We start from the raw sequence: 18,414 nt of genomic DNA on the forward strand, positions 1-18,414 counted from the left end.
GCCTCGCGGGCGGCAGGCTCTCCGTCCGCGAACCACAGCACCGAGCCGCGCCCCTCCCCTCACATGATCGGTGGCGAGGCTCTTGCCGCGCCCGCCTCCCTCGCTCACCCCTCGGCAGAGCCCTTGGGCCGGCAGCATGGAGACGCGCCGGGGCCCCGCCGCCCTGCTCCCCCTCCCCCCGCTGCTGCTGCTGCTGCTGCTGCTGCTGGGCGCCTCCGGTGAGCGGGGGGGAGGAGGGGGCACGTGACGCGGGCAACGGCCGTGCGCGAGGGGCGGGGGGGGGTCGCGCGCTCCTTCCATCACGGGGCCCCGGCTGAGGGGAGACGGCGGCGGGGCGGGGGGGTGAGGGGGGCGCTCGGTACGGCCCCGGTGCCTGAGCTCCAGGGGGGCTGCGGAGGGACCGGGGGGGAGTGTGTGCGGTCCCCAGCTGCCGCCCTGTGGGTGAGCAGCCTTCTCCTGACGCAGCTTCGGGCCGCTCCCTCGTAGGGGGTGTTGTAATACTTGTGCTTGTTTTTTTTTTCCTTCCTCCTCACGAAAAATAAATAAATAAATAAATGGTTTGTTCAAGTGGTGCTGATGCGGCTTTATATCTTTATAGCTGTGCGCTTATATGTGTTGTGTTTTTTTTTTTTTTTTTTTTTTTTTTTGAGGCGGGATCTCCCTCACAGGCCGCTCTGGAAGCATGAAGCATGCCGCCCAGAGCTGCCCTGCTCTTGTGAAGCCGGCCTTCTGCCAGTGGCCTTGTCAACCTGTTTCCTTCCCCGTGTTGGTTAATGCTCTACCTGCTCTATTAAAAGGTCTTACGCCTAAATGCTAACTTCAGCAACTTTCTGCAGTTGCGTTAAGTGGCAGGCTGTGCTACAGCTTCCTGGTTGAGTGGGTGCCTTTATAATACAGACAGCAAAGTGTGTATATATATATATATATATATATATATATATAAATCACACCTTTATACACTATATGCATTCTTATAAATGAATACGCTGACCAATTTGTAAAAAGACAGATTCATCTCTCAGTAAATGTAACCTACCTTTTTATTATCATGGGCTTTACTGTCTCCAGCACTGTTATGCAAGCAAAGCACGTAAGGAGGCAGTTTGATCCTTAGGTTTTGTGAAGAGTAGCTCTCGTGCTTTTGGTGCCTCTGTTTTCCAGATTATGTATTATAAATTTAGCGGTTAATGTAGTCCATTGCTATGCTAGTGCTTCTTGCCAGGTGTGTTAAGTTACCTTTGCACACCTGACTTTTGAATGCATCCTCTAATCAGTTATTTAACAGTAGAACAAACGCTTTATAAAGCAGGGATCGTGTATTTTTTTCTGTCATCTGGAAAGAAGTTGTGCTGGACAAAACATATTTTTCCAGTTGTCGTTAGCTGCTGTTGATGTAACTAAGTAGGTCAGGGTGTGCAAGGTGCATGTGTGTATTGGAATTACCTGTGTTGGTCCAGTCTACCCCGTGAAGTTGCTTAGTGTAGGATTTCTCCATTTCTCTTTACTGTTGCATCTAATAAAACCTATGCAGAAATATCCCCTTTGGAGAAGTTATTTGCAAGCTAATTTCTCTGTAAATAAAACAGTCTGTGTGCTAGTTAACCCGATACTTCTGATTAGGGCCCACTTTGTTCTGAGGATATTTTCAGTCTCTGTAAGTATTGCTGTCTCTTTGCTGCTGTCACTTGCTAACCCATAGCACAAACAGAATGTCACACCTCAGTTACAGCATTCTATACTTGTGTGTCTTTTTAATGAAGGTGAAAAATACGTGCTGTGTAAAATAACATGGAAAAATTTTAAAAATAAAATCACAGCATTACAAAGCAAATCACTGAAGCATCGTTATCAAGCTCCTTTTGATTTATACTGTTCTGGGGTTGTGGTAAAATAATTATGTCCTGCACGTACCATGCATTATGGCTTAGTGGGGGTGTTTAAGACAGCAGGTGATGTGACCTATAGATGTGTGTATATGGCTGTCCTGGCTAGGTTGCAGCTGTTTCCAAAAACTTAAGGTTTGGCCATATTCCTTCTGAAATGAGACTGGGCAGTAATGCAGAGCTGGTGCTCAGGTACAGTAACAAATACCTCCTTAAACGAAGACAGAGAATTTTATATTTCGTGTTGCTGGAACTCTAAGCTGCTTCTTGGCAACAAGTGTGTGCTCTATGGGAGTAGATCGCAAAGCTGTTATCTCTTGGTTGCACCATAGAGCTATGTGCAAACTTTGCCTGGGAAGTAGATGCACTGCCTGCGTCTGTACAGTATGGGTGCTGTGGAGGTCTAACAATCTTCTGCGTAGAAATTAGTGAAAATAGGGAGATTCAGATGTACGGGTATTCTTCATGTGCTGTTAGTCATTTTATTTGTTTGCTGTCAGTCTGAAAGTGAGCTGGGTTCTGCTCTGCCCACAGTCAGAATTTTATTCAGTGGTTAGGTGGCAGAGGAAAATAAATATTACAAAATTTTGAGAAACAGCAAGTGTTGTGGATGGTGGAAATAACATTCAGAACCGTCTTTTGATTTATTGGATTGCATTCTCCTTTTCTTCAGTTACTTCCCAGGTCTAAGTATAAAGTTTTACAGTTAGTTAGGGTCAGCATCCGTGCAGATATTAAATGGAGAACTTCCAAGTGCTGTAGAAAGATCTGCAGGCTTCAATGGATCACACGGAAATGCCGCCGCATACAGCAGATGATTGTAGGAAAGTGGGAATGTATGGTAGCCCTAAGGATTTTCAGGAGTAAAAGTCCAACTGTTGTTGTTTCTGGTGTCTCCAGGCAACCATCCGTGAGCAACAAACTTCAAAGGTCTGCGCAGAAAGGAGTTGCTTTCTTTGAGTTGTCTCCTCCTCCTGTTTGTACCTGGCAGGTTTTACATCTACCTAGTACTGCTGGTTTTGGCAGGGGATGGGGAATAGGGTAGTTAATGAATATTTAGGTGTTGTTTATCTTCAGTGTTTTTAAGTAGAAACTTCCAGAAACTTGAAAAATATCCTGAGAGTAATAGTTCCAGTTCTGTCAAAATTGTTTTTGTTCAAATTGATGGTCTGAAGAAATAATAGATTAAAATAGATAAACAGAGAAATTGTGTGATACAAAACATCTTCTGCTTCATTTTTAATGCCAGAATGATGCTTTGTCCTTCTGACATAGTCTGTAATTGTTGTGAGAGCACTGTATAATTCTGCAGTGTTGAAGCTCTAGCTTCTACATGTTCTCAGATCTCACTCCAAATTCAGCCAGCAACGTTTCCTGCTCTCCCACTGGAAAGAAGCAATGCTCATGCTTCCAGCTGCCAATGCTGCCCATGCTGCTCTTCACTTGTGCTGAAGCTGTTACGCCAAGCAATCACAGTGATACCAAAACAACTTTCCCCGATGGTAGAGGGTGCGGGTGAGCTACTACGGGCTGCGTTGCTGGAGGCAGTAGCCCGAAGTTCTGGTGTACCCTTTCAGCTTCTAAGGGAGGGAGGACATCCTTTTGAGACCACACACTGAGTGCTGTTGAAGGCTGATCGGTCATTGATCAGAAAAGTATTGCTTAGCAAAACATGCAGGCACTGAGGGCAGGAGGAAGCAAGCTCGATGGTGCAACAGAACCCAAATTTTGGTTGTGGGTTTTCATTTCCTGTCAGTGACTGAGGAGGATAGCACGAATATGAAGGTTGCTTCTGTTAGAATGGTAGAGCCCATATTAGTAGGTCAGAAAAAAAATAGTGTGACTGTTAGCAACGAGTGGCTTTTTATGGCTCTTTCAGATTATTGAATAAGTCATTTAATGAGCTGATTTAAAGTGGTTGGTGAATTTTCTTCCAGGAAAATGTAGATAACAGGGGCAACAACAATTTGTGTAACGAGAGCAGGGTGCACATTTATGTGCCTACTCTCGACAAATAGAGTATGGCCTCAGTTACTTGACGTGATAGGTAAATGGTTTTAACAGGTATTATGCTTCGTAAGGTGGGGTAGTGTATTTGCTGCCACCATCGAAGCTAAAACTCTTTGATATTTATTGCTTCAAGTTCAAAATAAACCACGTCCAAACCCTAATTTACTGCCTTGTTCTTAGTCCAAAACGTTCTTACAACACGATAGCTACATGAAGGTTATAACACTAATAAATCACTGGTGTGGCATCCAGCACAATTTCCTGTGCTTCAGAGTGGACTTTTCTCCAAGCTCTGCCTTAGATACTTTTTACAGGTATGCCAGTTTAAGCTTGTCAGTGTACATAGAGTTTTGAGTTCCAGACAGCATCAACAATGCAAGCTGCAGTTTAGTGTTGTGACAGCCAACTGACTTTTGTACTGAGCTTGGTATTGCTGCTAGAGGAGAGAACCTGTATGGGGCAGGGAGGAAATCCTCTAATATTGAGGTAGAACATGAAGCTAGTTGTGAAGTATTGTTGTGTGTTAGAGGATGAAGAAACTCAGATGGCTGTTGAAGAGAACTGTGTGGTCATAGTTACTGTATGTTTAAGGAAGGTTGCCTGATAAACATGAACCTGAGGTTAGTCAGGATTGATTCTTTTGATCCTTATGATCTATCTGTTATAGAGAGATGTGGCAGACTAGAAATTGCAGACAAAAGCAAATGAAAACTGACTATGGGGAAATCCCCCTGTTGAGAGTCAAGACTGGGTTAAAAATCCAGCAACTATAAAAAGTTCTCTAAGATCTTAAATGGAATTTAACTTCCATGTCCCTTGAGCAAGAAATCGTGGAAACACAATGAGGGCACGCCAGCGTCTTCTCTTAGAGGTCAACTTGGGTCGTACCACTGATGAAACATGTCAAATAGTTTGGAGACTGGTCTACAAGCACTACTTTGTTTCAAGTGTGGTTTTTGTGCAATTCAGTTTACTCAGTTTCAGTCACCAGAAAGTGAATGCTGATTTAGATGATTAGTTTTCGTCAGGTAAGTAGACTATAAAACATCCTCTCAATTTTTATCTAGCCTTGATAACGTCATGGTGGGCTTCCTAGTTTTTACATTTGTCAGAAATTCACTGACTCTCATTGTCTGGCAAATTGAATCCAGTCCTGAAATAATTTACCCTACTACTTTGTAATGAATCATTCTCCTAAGTGCTTCTAGAAAATGAAGTAAAATCTGTCTTACTAGCTAATAATCCTATCTTACAGATTTTTTCCAGTCCTATGCAGTGGAAGTAGATGTAAAGGATGCCTCTAACGTTACGTGCTTGTATGCACAATGGATGATGAAATTCTTGATAAAATATGAAACAAACAGTAGTGATTATGTAAGTAACTGAAGCTAACTTTCATTGAGAAATGCATTTTGCCTTGGATAAAACTTTTAAGTACTCTCTTGTATTTAGTTTGTTGATTTTCTTGACAAAGTCAGTTAAGAATACTCCTAAACATGCATTTTGAAACAAAGCATAAGTTCTTGATTAATAATACAAGTAACTGACAAGTGCCCTATTGTATTTATGCAGAAGGCATAGTGGTCAGACTTGATGGAGTTTGCTTATCAATGTAGTAGTGTTCTTAACACAAACAGTAAATGCTCAGCGTATCTGAGATTTTCATCCAAGTGAGATTTGTACTTTTGTACTCAAATCTGACGTGGCTCCTCCCTGATACCCGACTCATATAGGTTATTGTACAAAATTGTGAAAAAGAACATTGCGCAAGATTATTTTAGCCTATTGCCAGGACGTTTGTAGTACCATCACGGGGAAGAATTGTTATCTGAAAACATTTAAAACTTTTTTTTCTTCTAGAAAAATGCAAGTTTGGATTTGCCATCTACTGTGACACACGATGGAAGTGTCTGTGGCAATGACACACAAGCTGCACTTCTGGCAGTACAGTTTGGAGATGGTCACTCTTGGAGTGTTAACTTTACAGAAACTAACGAAACTTACCAGGCTGACTTTATCACGTTTACCTACAACACCAATGATGCTGCTGTATTTCCTGATGCTAAAAGAAAAGGTAGTATCCAGTGCGGAATCTTGCTTAGAAAACAGTCTCAGGTCATATCTCACGTATCTGACCTTGCTAGGCTTTTTCAAAATTTTAAGTATTAAGAGTGTATCTAGTGACTTTGATGCCGTGTGCTGCCCAACCGTTGCTCAGAGTACTTCCATGCTGGATAAGAATGCCAACTAGTTAGCTTAACTAAATCTAGTAGTGCCTCTAAACAGAAAGGAAGGGGAATGTTAACCATTTGAACAGCCTTGATTGGTGTGCTGCTAGTACGTAACAAGTATATAGAAGACTTATTTCTTTGTGCACTATTTCACCTTCCACCTAGTGAAACAATGCGGTGTTAGGCTTTCTTTCTACTAATGCCTACTAATAATAGGGTTTTTTTGCTTGAGGAAAAATAATAAATAGGTAAGAGAGTTCTTCTTTCTAATGACTTCTCTAGTTCCGGAAGCTTGGTTACTTCTCAGCAGTACTTAGCACCCTGGGTCAGGACATGTGGGTAAAACATTCAAGAGAGGATAGGATTGTTAAACATAACTCCCGTTAGTTCTCTCTTATTTTTAATACTATGGAATTATAGATAATGTGACACTGCCTATAAATGTTCTTGTTGTAAACAAGGTATTAAAATATTTGTGCTTGTTTGTAGGGCCTGTTACAGTTGTCGTAAAGGATTCTATGCATCCAGTTCAAATAAATAATGTCTTCGTGTGTCATCATACTACCTCTTTTGAAGCAGAAAATGTAACGCAGTTTTTCTGGAATATTACTATGCAGCCTTTTGTTCAGAATGGCACAATTGGTAAAACAGGTGAGCTTTTCAAATTGTGAGTGAGCATTTTTGTATTGCATTTTAGTGCAGGGACCGAAGTCCTGTAATACAAAAAAAAAAATCCAACAGTTCTAAGATGTGCTATATTCGATAATATATAAATATCCTTTATGCCTTTCCTTGTTCCTGGAAAAATAAATTAATAGAGCAGATTTAGCTATATATTGTAAGGTAGATTGTTTTCATGCCAAAGCAACAGTCTAATAAAGTGTGTATTTCAATAATCGGGGTATTAAACACTACAGAACTATTGTTGTAGACTAGATCATTGGAGCTTCAAGATTTTTAACTCATTGCCTTCTGTTTTCAGTGGTAGATTCTCTGCTTTTAAATAATACGGAGCCTGCTGTAGCTTGTAGTCTCATAGCTCAACTAGTCAGAATAGACTAGTACATTATCCTGCTACCTACAGCTCAGTAGGGTTGTTTACTTAGTTTGAAGCAAGTGTGCATCAATTTTTATAACCACCAAGAGTAATTATCTTTGTAGATGTGTTTCAGTTCAGTGTATCAGAAGTAGTATTGTTTGTGGTACATGGATTTAAAACTGTGGGCATTAATAAAATTTCTTAGAATAAATTGTAGCAGTTAATTGCTTGGCATCCTGTGCCATAGGGCAGAGTTTGAAACTCTTGACTTGGGGATTAGCAGATTCCCAGTGGGCTTAGATTTCACCAGAGAAATTGGTATTTGTATTGAACTGACCTCTGGGTCATGAGACTTTAACCACCATTTCAATGCTGAAATTTGTGTTAAAACTTCTTTTCAGAGACTAGATGTCATGCTGATACGCCCACTGCTGCACCTACTGTTGTGCCTACTGCTGCCAATGTAACTACCACATCCACCACCACTTCATCACCTGCTCCAACCGCTGCTCCCAAACCTGTTGAGAATCCAGTCACAGGAAACTATTCTCTTCAATCTGGAAATAAAACTTGTCTTCTGGCTACTGTGGGGCTGCAGCTGAATGTTTCCCAAGACAAGGTGCCTCTCTTATATTTTAGAATCATAGAAGAGTTTGGGTTGGAAGGGACCTTAGAGACTATGTAGTTTCTACCCACCCGCCACGGGCAGGGACACTTTCCACTAGTCCAGGTTGCTCAAAGCTGCATCCAACCTGGCCTTGAGCACTTCCAGGGATGGGGCATCCACAGCTTCTCTGGGCAGCCTGTTCCAGTGTCTTACTACCTTCATAGTGAAGAATTACTTCCTTATATCTAATCTGAACTTACCCTCTTTTAGCTAAAGAAACATTAGCCCTTGTTCTGTTACTACATTTCCTGGTAAAGTTTTTAACATCTTTCTTGTAGGCTTCCATTAAGTATTGGAAGGCCACAGTAAGGTCTCCTTGGAGCCTTCTCTTCTCCAGGCTGAGCAACCCCAGCTATCTCAGCCCCTCTTCATAGGAGAGGTGCTCCAGCCTTCTGTTCATTTTCATGGCCCTCCTCTGGACCCGCTATCATAGGTCCATGTCCGCCTTGTGCTGGGGGCACCAGAGCTGAACACAGTGCTCCAGGTGGGATCTTAGGGGAATAGAGTAGAGGGGCAGAAACACCTCCCTTGACCTGCTGGCCCCCCTTTTGATGCAGCCCAGGGTACAGTTGCCTTCTGCAAGTGCATGTTGCCGGCTCATTTTGCGTTTTCCATCCATCAGTACCCCCACGTCCTTCTTTGTGGGGCTGACCTCAATGCATTTGTCAGCCAGTCTGTACTGGTGTTTGAGATTGCCCTGACCCTGGTGCAGCACCTTGTACTTGGCCTTGTTGAACCTCATGAAGAAGAGTAGAAAGGTTGTCCAAACTGCTTCTCAGTGTACATGACACCTCTCTGGCATCAGGATAGTTCTGCGGCATGATATGTAATTAGCTTCAAAACCTTACCTGCATTAAACTTAACTGGTTACTGGAAGCACCTCTAATGTCATTAAAGGCCTGGAACTTTCTTAGCTTCTAAGGCTGTTGGGCCCTGCAGATGCTGGCTTTTCCCCCAGAGGGAGCCAAAGCTAAGCTGTTGTTTTAGGAGCACAAAAGAAAAGCACTGACCTTTGCTTTTTTTTTCCTTTGCTTTTTTTTTTTTCTCTCTCAAGTCAGGATGAGATACCACAGGGCAAGTTGTTTGTGTTACCAGCATGTAAATGTAACTCAAACAGCCTTGGTTAGGTAGTAGCCAGACGAGGACTTCATGTTGTCCTCTCCTTCATGACAAGTTCTTCTAGCTTGAGACTGCTGTTGACTGAAATAATAAATTCCTGATGTTAGCTGAGCTGCTTTGACATGGTATGTATTTCAGCCTCTTTTGATCAACATCAATCCGAAAACAACTAGTGCGGATGGGACATGTGGGAACACATCAGCTACTCTGAAATTGAACGATGGAAACAGCACATTGATTGATTTCACGTTCATTGTTGTAAGTAACTTCTTTTATTTTTAACTAAGATTTAACTTTTAACAGCATTGCATGATGAGCATTTTTGGTTTAAAAAAACAAACATTTCTAACTTGCTGGTGGTAGGCTGCTCCATAGGAAGTGGAAGTGGCAGCTCACTGCCTCAAGACAAATGGATAACTGGGATAAAGTTGTGGGAAATGTAAGACTGGTAAATGTGATAGGCTTTGGAAAGCATGTGTTACTAAAATTAAAAATGCAGACTGGCACACTGACAGTTGGTTCTTGCTCGTTAAACAGAATGCAAGTGCAAGTGTACGAAAATTTTATCTGAAAGAGGTGAATGTTACACTACTCAACCACCTGAATGGTTCTGGTAAGAGATAATACCTGCCTTAAAGCAAGTGTAAGCTTTAATTCTATGTCTGTATTTATCAGTTCCTTCTGAAATAAATACTGCTGGTGCTTACTGTTACTTCCTGCTTTTAAATCTTTAAGTGGGTATGAACCAAGTATCAACCACAAATGGCTACAAAAGTTGCTCTAAACAACAGTGTAGGTTTGTTTTTTCTTAGGCTTCTGCTCATGGAGCCTCTTTTTGATAAATATAAATCGGGTGGGCTTCTGTATCACAGTTCTCAGTAAAATATTTTTTTGAGGTACAACTGTTGTGTCCACTGTGAAGCTCTTTGTCTTTCTTGGTCCATCTAGATTCAGCTCCTTAGTCTTATGAATGTATTAACATCTTTCTTGCATTTAAAGTGTGCGTGCAAATTCCCTTTTTTTTTTTCTTCCCCTTTGCTTAGTCATTTTAAATGCAGATAACAACAACTTCAGCAAGTGGGATGCTTTCCTTGGTAATTCCTACATGTGTCGAAAAGAGCAGACTCTTCAGATTAATGAAGATCTTCAAGTACATACTTTTAATCTATGGGTTCAACCATTCCTCGTGAAGGAAAACAAGTTCGCAATAGGTAAAAGTTCTTTCTTTGTATTTGATTGTTTTTTTGCAACAGCTCTCGCTTGCAAAATCCTTACTTGCTAAAAAGTACTAGAGCTGGACATAAGTACTTTGCTTTTGAAGCTCTTGCCCCACTGGTTTGTTTTTTTTATATACATGGAATGAATTGAACTTCTGAGACTGACATTCCAGGTCAAGGAAGACTGTCAGCTTTGTTCTCATTACTTAAGGAAAAAAAACAGTCTGCTAATTATGTTGGTTCTCCCTCTCAAAGGATCTAGAGACGCTAAAGAGGGACTTAGCATTGCCTTGCACAGTAGGTTAGAAGTTCTCCAACATCTTCTTGACATACATACAGCTTTTTGTAGCTTAAATGTATAAGAACATGGGATAAAACTTTAGTGGAAGACCTTCTTAACACCATCAGGCGTTTCTTTTCTTTAGACCTGTTCATCTTTTCTTTAGACCTGTGGGTCTAAGGAATAGGAATGTTGGGGAAAAATGAACTGACAGAGCTACTTTTGGAAACAGTCTTGAGTATCCAAGACCAAAGAAACAATCCAAAACGATTGTTTGCTGCACTATCCTGATTGTCTGGGGAAAACTGGAGTGGTTTAAATGACCTAATTCTTACCCTTTGGCGTAACCTGGTATTCAGACTGTGCTTCATGATAATATTTGTAGATTAATCTGTAGGTAAATAGACTGGGTGCAGATTTTTGAACTATTTTTCCCCTTAGCGAGAGGTAAGTAACCTCCCTAGATATAAACAGGGTAAACAGTATTTACTGTAATATGCTGTAAAGAGTTAGTCCCATTTTACCTTGTAGTTCCAGTTGCAGCTAGCTGCTGCTTCTTCTTCCTTCTAGCTAGCAATTTCATCTCACTGTAACGTCTCTATTCTAGATAGGTTCTCAACACCAAATCCAGGTTACTTTACTCTTAATCAGTAAATGTACCAGACTTGCCTTAAGCATGAAATAGGTAAGCCTGGTTTTGTCTTAGCAGTAGAAGAATGGCTGCTCCATTGTCTAGTACAGACCTTGTGTACATGAAAACTTGTACGCCAGGACAGTTCCTTTAGTTTGTTAGCTTATCAAATGTTCCAAATGATTGTTAGGATTAATATATGCTAGTAATACTCATGTGACCTCTACAGTTCTTTTAGCATAAAGATATAATAATACTTGATTTTGAGCATCTTCATATTAAGGAAAATAGATTTTTATACCACACTTGGCAAGTATTCTATCTTTATTTATTCCTTGTTGCAACCTTTCTCTCATCTACAGCCCAGGAGTGTTCGCTGGATGATGACACCATTCTAATCCCAATTGTAGTTGGTGCTGCACTTGCTGGCTTGATTGTCATTATAGTGATTGCTTACATAATTGGCAGAAGAAAAAGCTATGCTGGATATCAAACTTTGTGAATCTAAATGTAATCACTGTTCTGATTTCACTCTAAATGAAGCAAGTGCAAGTCCAAAAAAGCCCCAAACCTTAGGACTAAGTGCTAGCCACAGCTAATTGGAGTTGGGAAACAAAGGGAGAATGTTTATCCCAGATGAAGCAGAACTACGTTCTTAGTTTTCCTGCTCCAGAGAAGACGACGTGGGTTTCATAGCTGTTCTGAAGATGTTCATATACCACTATTGGATACATTGCTAGGCTGAGTATTTTATTTTGGAAGAAAAACCACTGAAGTGTTTAGGATTCATTTCCACTTTTTACAAATTGTAGCCTGAAACTAGAACACATTCTAAACTGATGTGCATTGGGCAATTCCCAGGATTGCATAGGATATGTACTTGCTTCTCCCTTCTGCGTTCCTTATTTGTCATAATTGTCGGTTAAGTTGACAGCATTAGTCACTATGTTGACTCACGTAGTACTTACGGATTGTATGATGCCCAGTAATAACTTTGTTTTTCATAGAGTTGAACTTCAGGCTGGTAATTAAGTGGTGTTTTGAAGTGGCAGCAGTAACTTACTTAGCTTTGACGGAGTTTGAGTAGTTTACTCCTGCCTTGGTGGTTTCAGGAACCATTCCCATACCCTGGCTGTACAAACAAAGCGGGTAACGTATGCTTGCCAGGTGGTTGATATGTTAGAAGACTTCAGTGCAGTTTCCAAATGCTTTCCAAAAATAAAAAAATACTGTTAGGCACTGAATTCTTCATCAGTTATATACCTTGGCAATCCCCTGAAATAATTCAACTGAGGCAGATTTCTGCTAAAGTCATGCAGGCTTTTTTTTTTTTTTTTTCCTGGAATCAGTTTAAAGGGAATAACTGGTCTAAATATTCCAGAACTTTAAAGTGCACTTAACTTTATATCATACCTTGCACAGAACTGGTCTGTCTTGTTGCTTTGAATTACCATTGTTTAAAGATGCTTTCATTTAATGAGCCAATATCTGTTGGTGCAACTTGAGCTGTCTTTAAATCTTCATCTTGAATGGTTCTCTGCTAATCAAAATCCACATAACAACTGTCTGCCATTGGCATCCTCAGTGTTTAATGTACTTTGTGTTTGATTGTTTGCTGTGTACCATTTATTAATGTTAAGAATGCAAAAGCCAAACAAGTTTGAGATAGACAAATCACACCTATTTTTCCTTGCTGTGTGGAAAGGCTAACTAGCTTAAAAAATGCAGTGCAAATGGACTGTTCTTAAGCTGCAGCTCTGTAGAGTCTAACCCTTGCTGCACTTTTTTTTCTGACCTCCTTGTGCTGTAATACATAATTTTTACTGCATGGAAAAAAACTCTTTTTCTAAAATGTGTGACCTTTTTGCATATGTCATAACATGAGCTGCCTAAACTAGTCATTTAATGAACATAATGTCTCTTCTTTAGAATGAGTTTAGCTTGCATCAAAGCTGGTTTAGTGTTTTATTAGTGTTTTCTAGGCTTGTAGAGATGTCTGTGGCATGTTTGTGTACAGATAATACACTTTCAGTAAAAAGACTTTTTTGGTGAAAACAGTTTTGCCTTGACAGTAGCTAAGGAAGCAAGAATGGGTGGATAAAGCTTACTATAGCTTGTAGTCTGCAGCTTGAATTTTGCATCAGTTACTGAATCATTTTAATGAAAGTGGGGAACTACTATAAGTTTAACCTCAAAACAGGCTTCAAGACTTTACATTTTAATTAAAAACAAAATCAAATAGTGGATCTAATGACTTTATCATATTAATACATCATTAAGTGCAGAAGTTCCTATAGATTTTTAGCGTTTTCCTGACTGATGTTCAGTGTCACCAGTTATACGTACATTTCTGTTATGGAGTAGTCACCACACTGTATTCATCTGATCATGTGCATTTTTGATCTTTGCATGATTTCCAAGTGACAAAATAGAAGATTAGTGCAAACTGCTCCTAAAATCCAACAAAACTAAATGCACCTTTGCAAAAACCTGGAGCTTGATCTTTGTTTGCAACTCTACTGGCTGAGAGATTAAAGTGCTCCTAGACCGATGTGCAGATAACTGGTTCAAAAAACATCTAAGTTTCACCTGACTGCCTGCTGTTATAAAACCACTAGTTTTCCTGTATGTATTGCTCCATAGGGAGTTGTCGACCCGCTCAACATGTGCTCTAAATAATAAAGATTGTTCTGTTTCTTAAGGAAACTTGTTCATATTTTTTAACTGATTTGAAAACAGACATCTTGTATTACCTTTTTTTAAAGAAAATAAAATAAAGGAGTAAGGCCAACTTAATCAGTCTATATCTGAGATTCTGTTATGTAACTTGTGAAGGTGCTCCTCAAAGAGTCCTTGGTTGCCTGTGTCTTAATGCTTTGTTTTGTAGTACATTCTGCAGTGTGCTTGGGTACAATCCTCTAGCAGAAGACAGCTTGAGAACTAATTGAGACACTGTGTCCCATTCATCATTAGAAATTTGCTTGTAAACTCTTTTGGCAATTGTTGCTCCTTCCAGATAAGATGCCGTTACAATTTCATTTTTGCTAGCCATCTTAAACTGGTGTACAGTTGTGAGTAGTTCATTTTTTTTTATTTTTATTTTTTTTAAGTTGTCTTGGAAAATGAAGTAAGTCCCAGCATTTAGCAAGAGTGGGAAAGCATTAGGGACTCGTCAGGGAGCTGGTTAGCAGCTTCATCCTCTAAGGCAGAAGTTATGTTGGTCCTCTCTGTGCTGCCAGTTCTTCTGATAACAGTACTACTAAGCAACTAAGCACTTTGGCTTTTTCTGCATCAAGAGAGACACTAGTCTTCTCTTTACCATGCCTCTTGCTGGCCTGTGTTGTGAACTGAATGGTGATATGATGGGAGGAAAAAGTACAATCTAATCACACACCCTTTCTTCTTGATTCTAGCCTGCACTGCATATGCCATCATTACATTAAAGCTACCTTCACGTCTGCTACCTAAAGACAAAATAATGTTAGTACCTTTCTGAAATGTAAGCTGAGGTCAGCTGAAGCGTTTTAATGTGAAGAATAACAAATATTTTAACAGGCTCTCGTTAAAGAGCTTAGCAGTTTCTGTTTCTGAGGCTGTAAATCAAAGTGAACTTAAACTACGATGGGACTGCAGGCATCAAACTGCCATCAGCTTGTCAGTACGTGTCAGTCTGGCTGAGTCTGACAAATCTTGAAACAAGCAGCAATTACTGTTGTCCTATAATAAGCATAAAGGTTTCTTAACTTTTTTTTTGTTTTAGTCAAAGCATTACTATTTTGACCGTAATTATATCTCCAGTATTGCTCTCTATCCTGGAGACTTGCAGTTGGTAACTGGTCACCGGAAGCCTGGGTATACAAAGAGTATACAATAATTATAATTCTTTATATAGTAATATACAGATAGCTGCTTTTCAACAACATGCATCATGGAATTATGAATCTGTTAGTATGATGCTTGGGAGGGGGGACTATTGCTACCATATTTTGGGGAGGGGGGAGGAGGACAAGGTTTTCTGGATGACTGTCTTAATGCCCTGATGGGGAAAGGGTAACTGTTCTAAATAATTAGAGGGTGCTTATAGTATTAAATATTTATGTTGAAATGCATTTCTTTTTCAAACTTGCCCTTTTTCTATTTAGCTGAAGACTGCAGCCCAGAGGTGGACAACTTCATTGTACCCATAGCAGTAGGAGCAGCTTTGGGAGGATTAGTTGTCCTAGTACTTATGGCTTACTTTTTTGGCCACAAGAAACACCGTAATGCTGGATACGAGCAATTTTAAAATGGGAAAGTGTAACTTTCTTGAAGCAAATTAGTAAAACTGAACTCAAAAGACTCAGAACAGCAGCTTGCTTGCACAGTCAGGCAAATCATAGGTTAAAACTAGCATCTGGCTAAGAACTGATGTGGAATTTATTGTCATGGTTTATGTTTGAACTTTACGACGTGCAGAGTATGTTCTAGTTCTTAATCAACTGATGAATTAATTTCAGTTCTTCTAAAATACTACATTTCAAATTTCAGAATTGTGAAGACATGCAGTGGCATTATAAGAATAAACAGTTTTGTTCTGGTCTGTGGAAACAGTATTTAATGTGTGTGTTTGTGGATGTTGAATATTAATGTATATAATCTATCGTGCACTGCAGTTTGTTTTAATTAGTATTGACTGTGCCTTATATACAGTTTACTAAATATGAAAACTGTGCTTTAAGATACCAAGATTTCTGGTCTTTTAGCTTAAAGATGCCATGGTAGTAGTCCTTGAAAAGTTTTTTCAGCCAATGAATGCTTCCTTTTAAAAAGTAAAAATAATAAACACTATGGCGTTCTCTATTGTATAGCCTACACCAATAAAAACATTACAAAGTTTTGGGCTATTAGTTGCATCTCATGACTGGAATTAAAAGGGAAGCTAGCTTTTTATACCAAGGCTAAAAATCTTGGTAGCCAAAATTTCTGGTTATTTTGAACAGAGACGTTCAATCTAATGTGTCTAAAACATTTAACCCTTTTTCTCCTAATGGCCTGAATGTGAAGTCTGTTTATGGTGATGTATGGTTTCCAGGTGGTCTGTTTGGAGATGCTTCTCTGAAGCTTCTCACAATTGTACAGTGGCAATATTTAGACAGACGTGAGCCAGCAGCGGTGGCAGACTTAAGAGATGGGATGTTTCTGGTCTTAAACTTTAAACCTTCTTTATCCTGTTAATTTCTTGCAACGGTGCTATATTGTAACATGCATTGCAGCAATCTCCTTGCTTTTAAAAAGAGGAAAAGGGAATTTCTGTTGCTACCTGCCGGGCACACTTCATCCCTAGCAAATTGATTCACGGTATTAATTACCCATTATGCAGCATGTAGTAATTAAATCGTATGTGTTAATCCTCAGTGATCAAAGGTATAGCACAATTCACGCTTCTCTTTTAAGATGCTTAAATACTTTTTTCAGTAGTCCGAATGTTTTGCAACAGCTCATTGTACAAGGTGCATGTCCCATTCCTCTTCTTTCCACTTTGAAGTGTTGCTCAGCTTGGCAGTCGGTGCCTTCAGAGTGTCTGAGATCAGTATTTTCAGGTGCTGAGCCCCTCCATATTCTTGTTTTCCTTTTTACAAACCAAAGGCCTTGCATAGCCTTTCTTTGAAGGTTGGTGGTCACTGTGCTGGACTGTGAGTGAGCTAAATCAAGACAGTAAACTTCCCATAACTAAGGCTGATTGACACTCAAATGGTTTAAATATCCACTTAATAGGTGGTAACTTTTGATAAAGCATTGAGTGTGTGCATGATGCTTATTCTGCTCTAAAACTTGAGCACATTCTAAAATAAACTTGAGCAAAAAGGAAATTTCTAAGGAGATGCTTTAAAAGCCCCATAGCCGAACACCCTCGCGGTGCTGAAGCAGGATGCTGATGCTGAATCTCACTTACTGAACATCCCATTTCTTGGCACCACGTGAGTGGAACCCGGCCCTCTCTTGAAACGGGTGAAGAATGCTAAGCTCTGCTTCCACGTGTGCTCCAGGCTGCATTTGATGGGATCCCAGCTGTGTTTGCTGATACTTGCATGAGTGTTTGTGTCGGCGAGGAGTTGGTCATATACTTTCCAACTGGTGTGTTGAGAAGCACTGCAGTGTCACAGCTGTCTCCTCTCTTCTGTTGATTTCAGTAAGGTCTGCCTAATTCTCAGCTGACAATGGTAACCCTTTTCTTGTACTTGAATTGAAAATAAATAAAGTTACCCACCCAAAAAGAGTGTCCCTCAGTATTTTCCGCTCAGTGCTTTCAGCATTTGCATCTTGGCTGTCTTTTAAAGTCTCCAGTAAGTTTCTACTTTCAGTTACTTCGTTGGCTTCTCTGTTATCTGTCCATGTCTAAAGCCTAGAGCAGGTTGGTGATTCGAGGGTTTGGGAAATCGCTTGGACAAGACAGCAGTATACCAGTCTGGTTTATGTTCCTTTATTGCTGTTAACTCAGCTGTAATTAGCCAGGTGTAATTAGCTAGTGCATGCTCAGGCTATGGTCTTGTCTTCATGTTTCTAGTATATCTGAGGGGATGGTACACTAGAGCAAGATGAAAGTTAATGTACAAATCTGGAGTATTTTACCAAGCAATGTGCTCAGTATATATGTTTAAAGAAATACATCTTTATATCAATTTTTTACTTAATGGTGATGTTAATTCAAATGTATTATTTACATAATACAGTGATACGTATTAAAAAATGTAAGCATCTTCTTGTTCCTTGCTGTACTTGGATTCTAATGCTTGGTTTCCTTCACTAATTTGTTCTCCCTTGCCTTTTTCTTTTTTTTTTTTTGTTCGTTTGTTTTTTTGTTCTTTCTGCAGCCGAAGAATGCCTTGCTGATTCTGACCTGAACTTTCTTATTCCCATCGTGGTGGGCATGGCACTTGGCTTCCTTATCATTCTTGTCTTTATATCTTATATCATTGGAAGAAGGAAAAGTCGTACTGGCTATCAGTCCGTATAATCTCTTAGTTCCGTCTCTGCTGCCACCTCTCCTGCTCTTCTCCTTTTCCCAGACTCACTGATCTGCCCCTAAAAAAGAAAAGTTCATAGTTTATTAAAAACAAACAACCCACATGCATCATGACAGAATAACTTGCCATGAGATGAATTGGAAATGTATTTGAAGTCCCTGTATGGTTTTGGAGAAAGTAAATATTCTGAGGACCGTAGGACTGAGCGGAGTTAATGTGTGCACACGTGAGAAATGTGATTATTTTGACTACAGACAACATCTAAGAGACTTTATTTCTGTTGTTTAATCTTTTTATACGAGAAAATTTCTAGTTGTCTAGAGCTTATCTCAG

The 18,414-nt window shown here is 40.0% G+C and overlaps 1 protein-coding gene across 4 annotated transcripts; it reads left to right on the top strand.

Moving 5' to 3' along the window:
- LAMP2 (lysosomal associated membrane protein 2) lies at positions 1-18,323 on the top strand. Of its 4 annotated transcripts, XM_040572395.1 has the most exons (10): positions 56-218; positions 5,149-5,267; positions 5,754-5,967; positions 6,614-6,775; positions 7,565-7,782; positions 9,088-9,207; positions 9,487-9,562; positions 9,993-10,160; positions 14,491-14,557; positions 15,220-17,331. In XM_040572395.1, exons 1-10 carry the CDS (start codon positions 137-139, stop codon positions 15,221-15,223), a joined length of 1,230 nt encoding a protein of 409 aa, XP_040428329.1. In that variant the 5' UTR covers positions 56-136; the 3' UTR covers positions 15,224-17,331. The 4 variants fall into 4 exon arrangements, with proteins under 4 accessions (XP_040428328.1, XP_040428326.1, XP_040428329.1 ...); XM_040572394.1 differs by lacking the exons at positions 14,491-14,557; positions 15,220-17,331 and adding an exon at positions 11,440-13,873 and having other exon boundaries at positions 1-218; XM_040572392.1 differs by lacking the exon at positions 14,491-14,557 and having other exon boundaries at positions 51-218.
- The last annotated feature ends 91 nt before the right edge of the window (positions 18,324-18,414 follow it).

Source organism: Cygnus olor, chromosome 13 (assembly GCF_009769625.2).
Source record: "Cygnus olor isolate bCygOlo1 chromosome 13, bCygOlo1.pri.v2, whole genome shotgun sequence".
In the NCBI taxonomy this organism is placed as follows: domain Eukaryota; kingdom Metazoa; phylum Chordata; class Aves; order Anseriformes; family Anatidae; genus Cygnus; species Cygnus olor.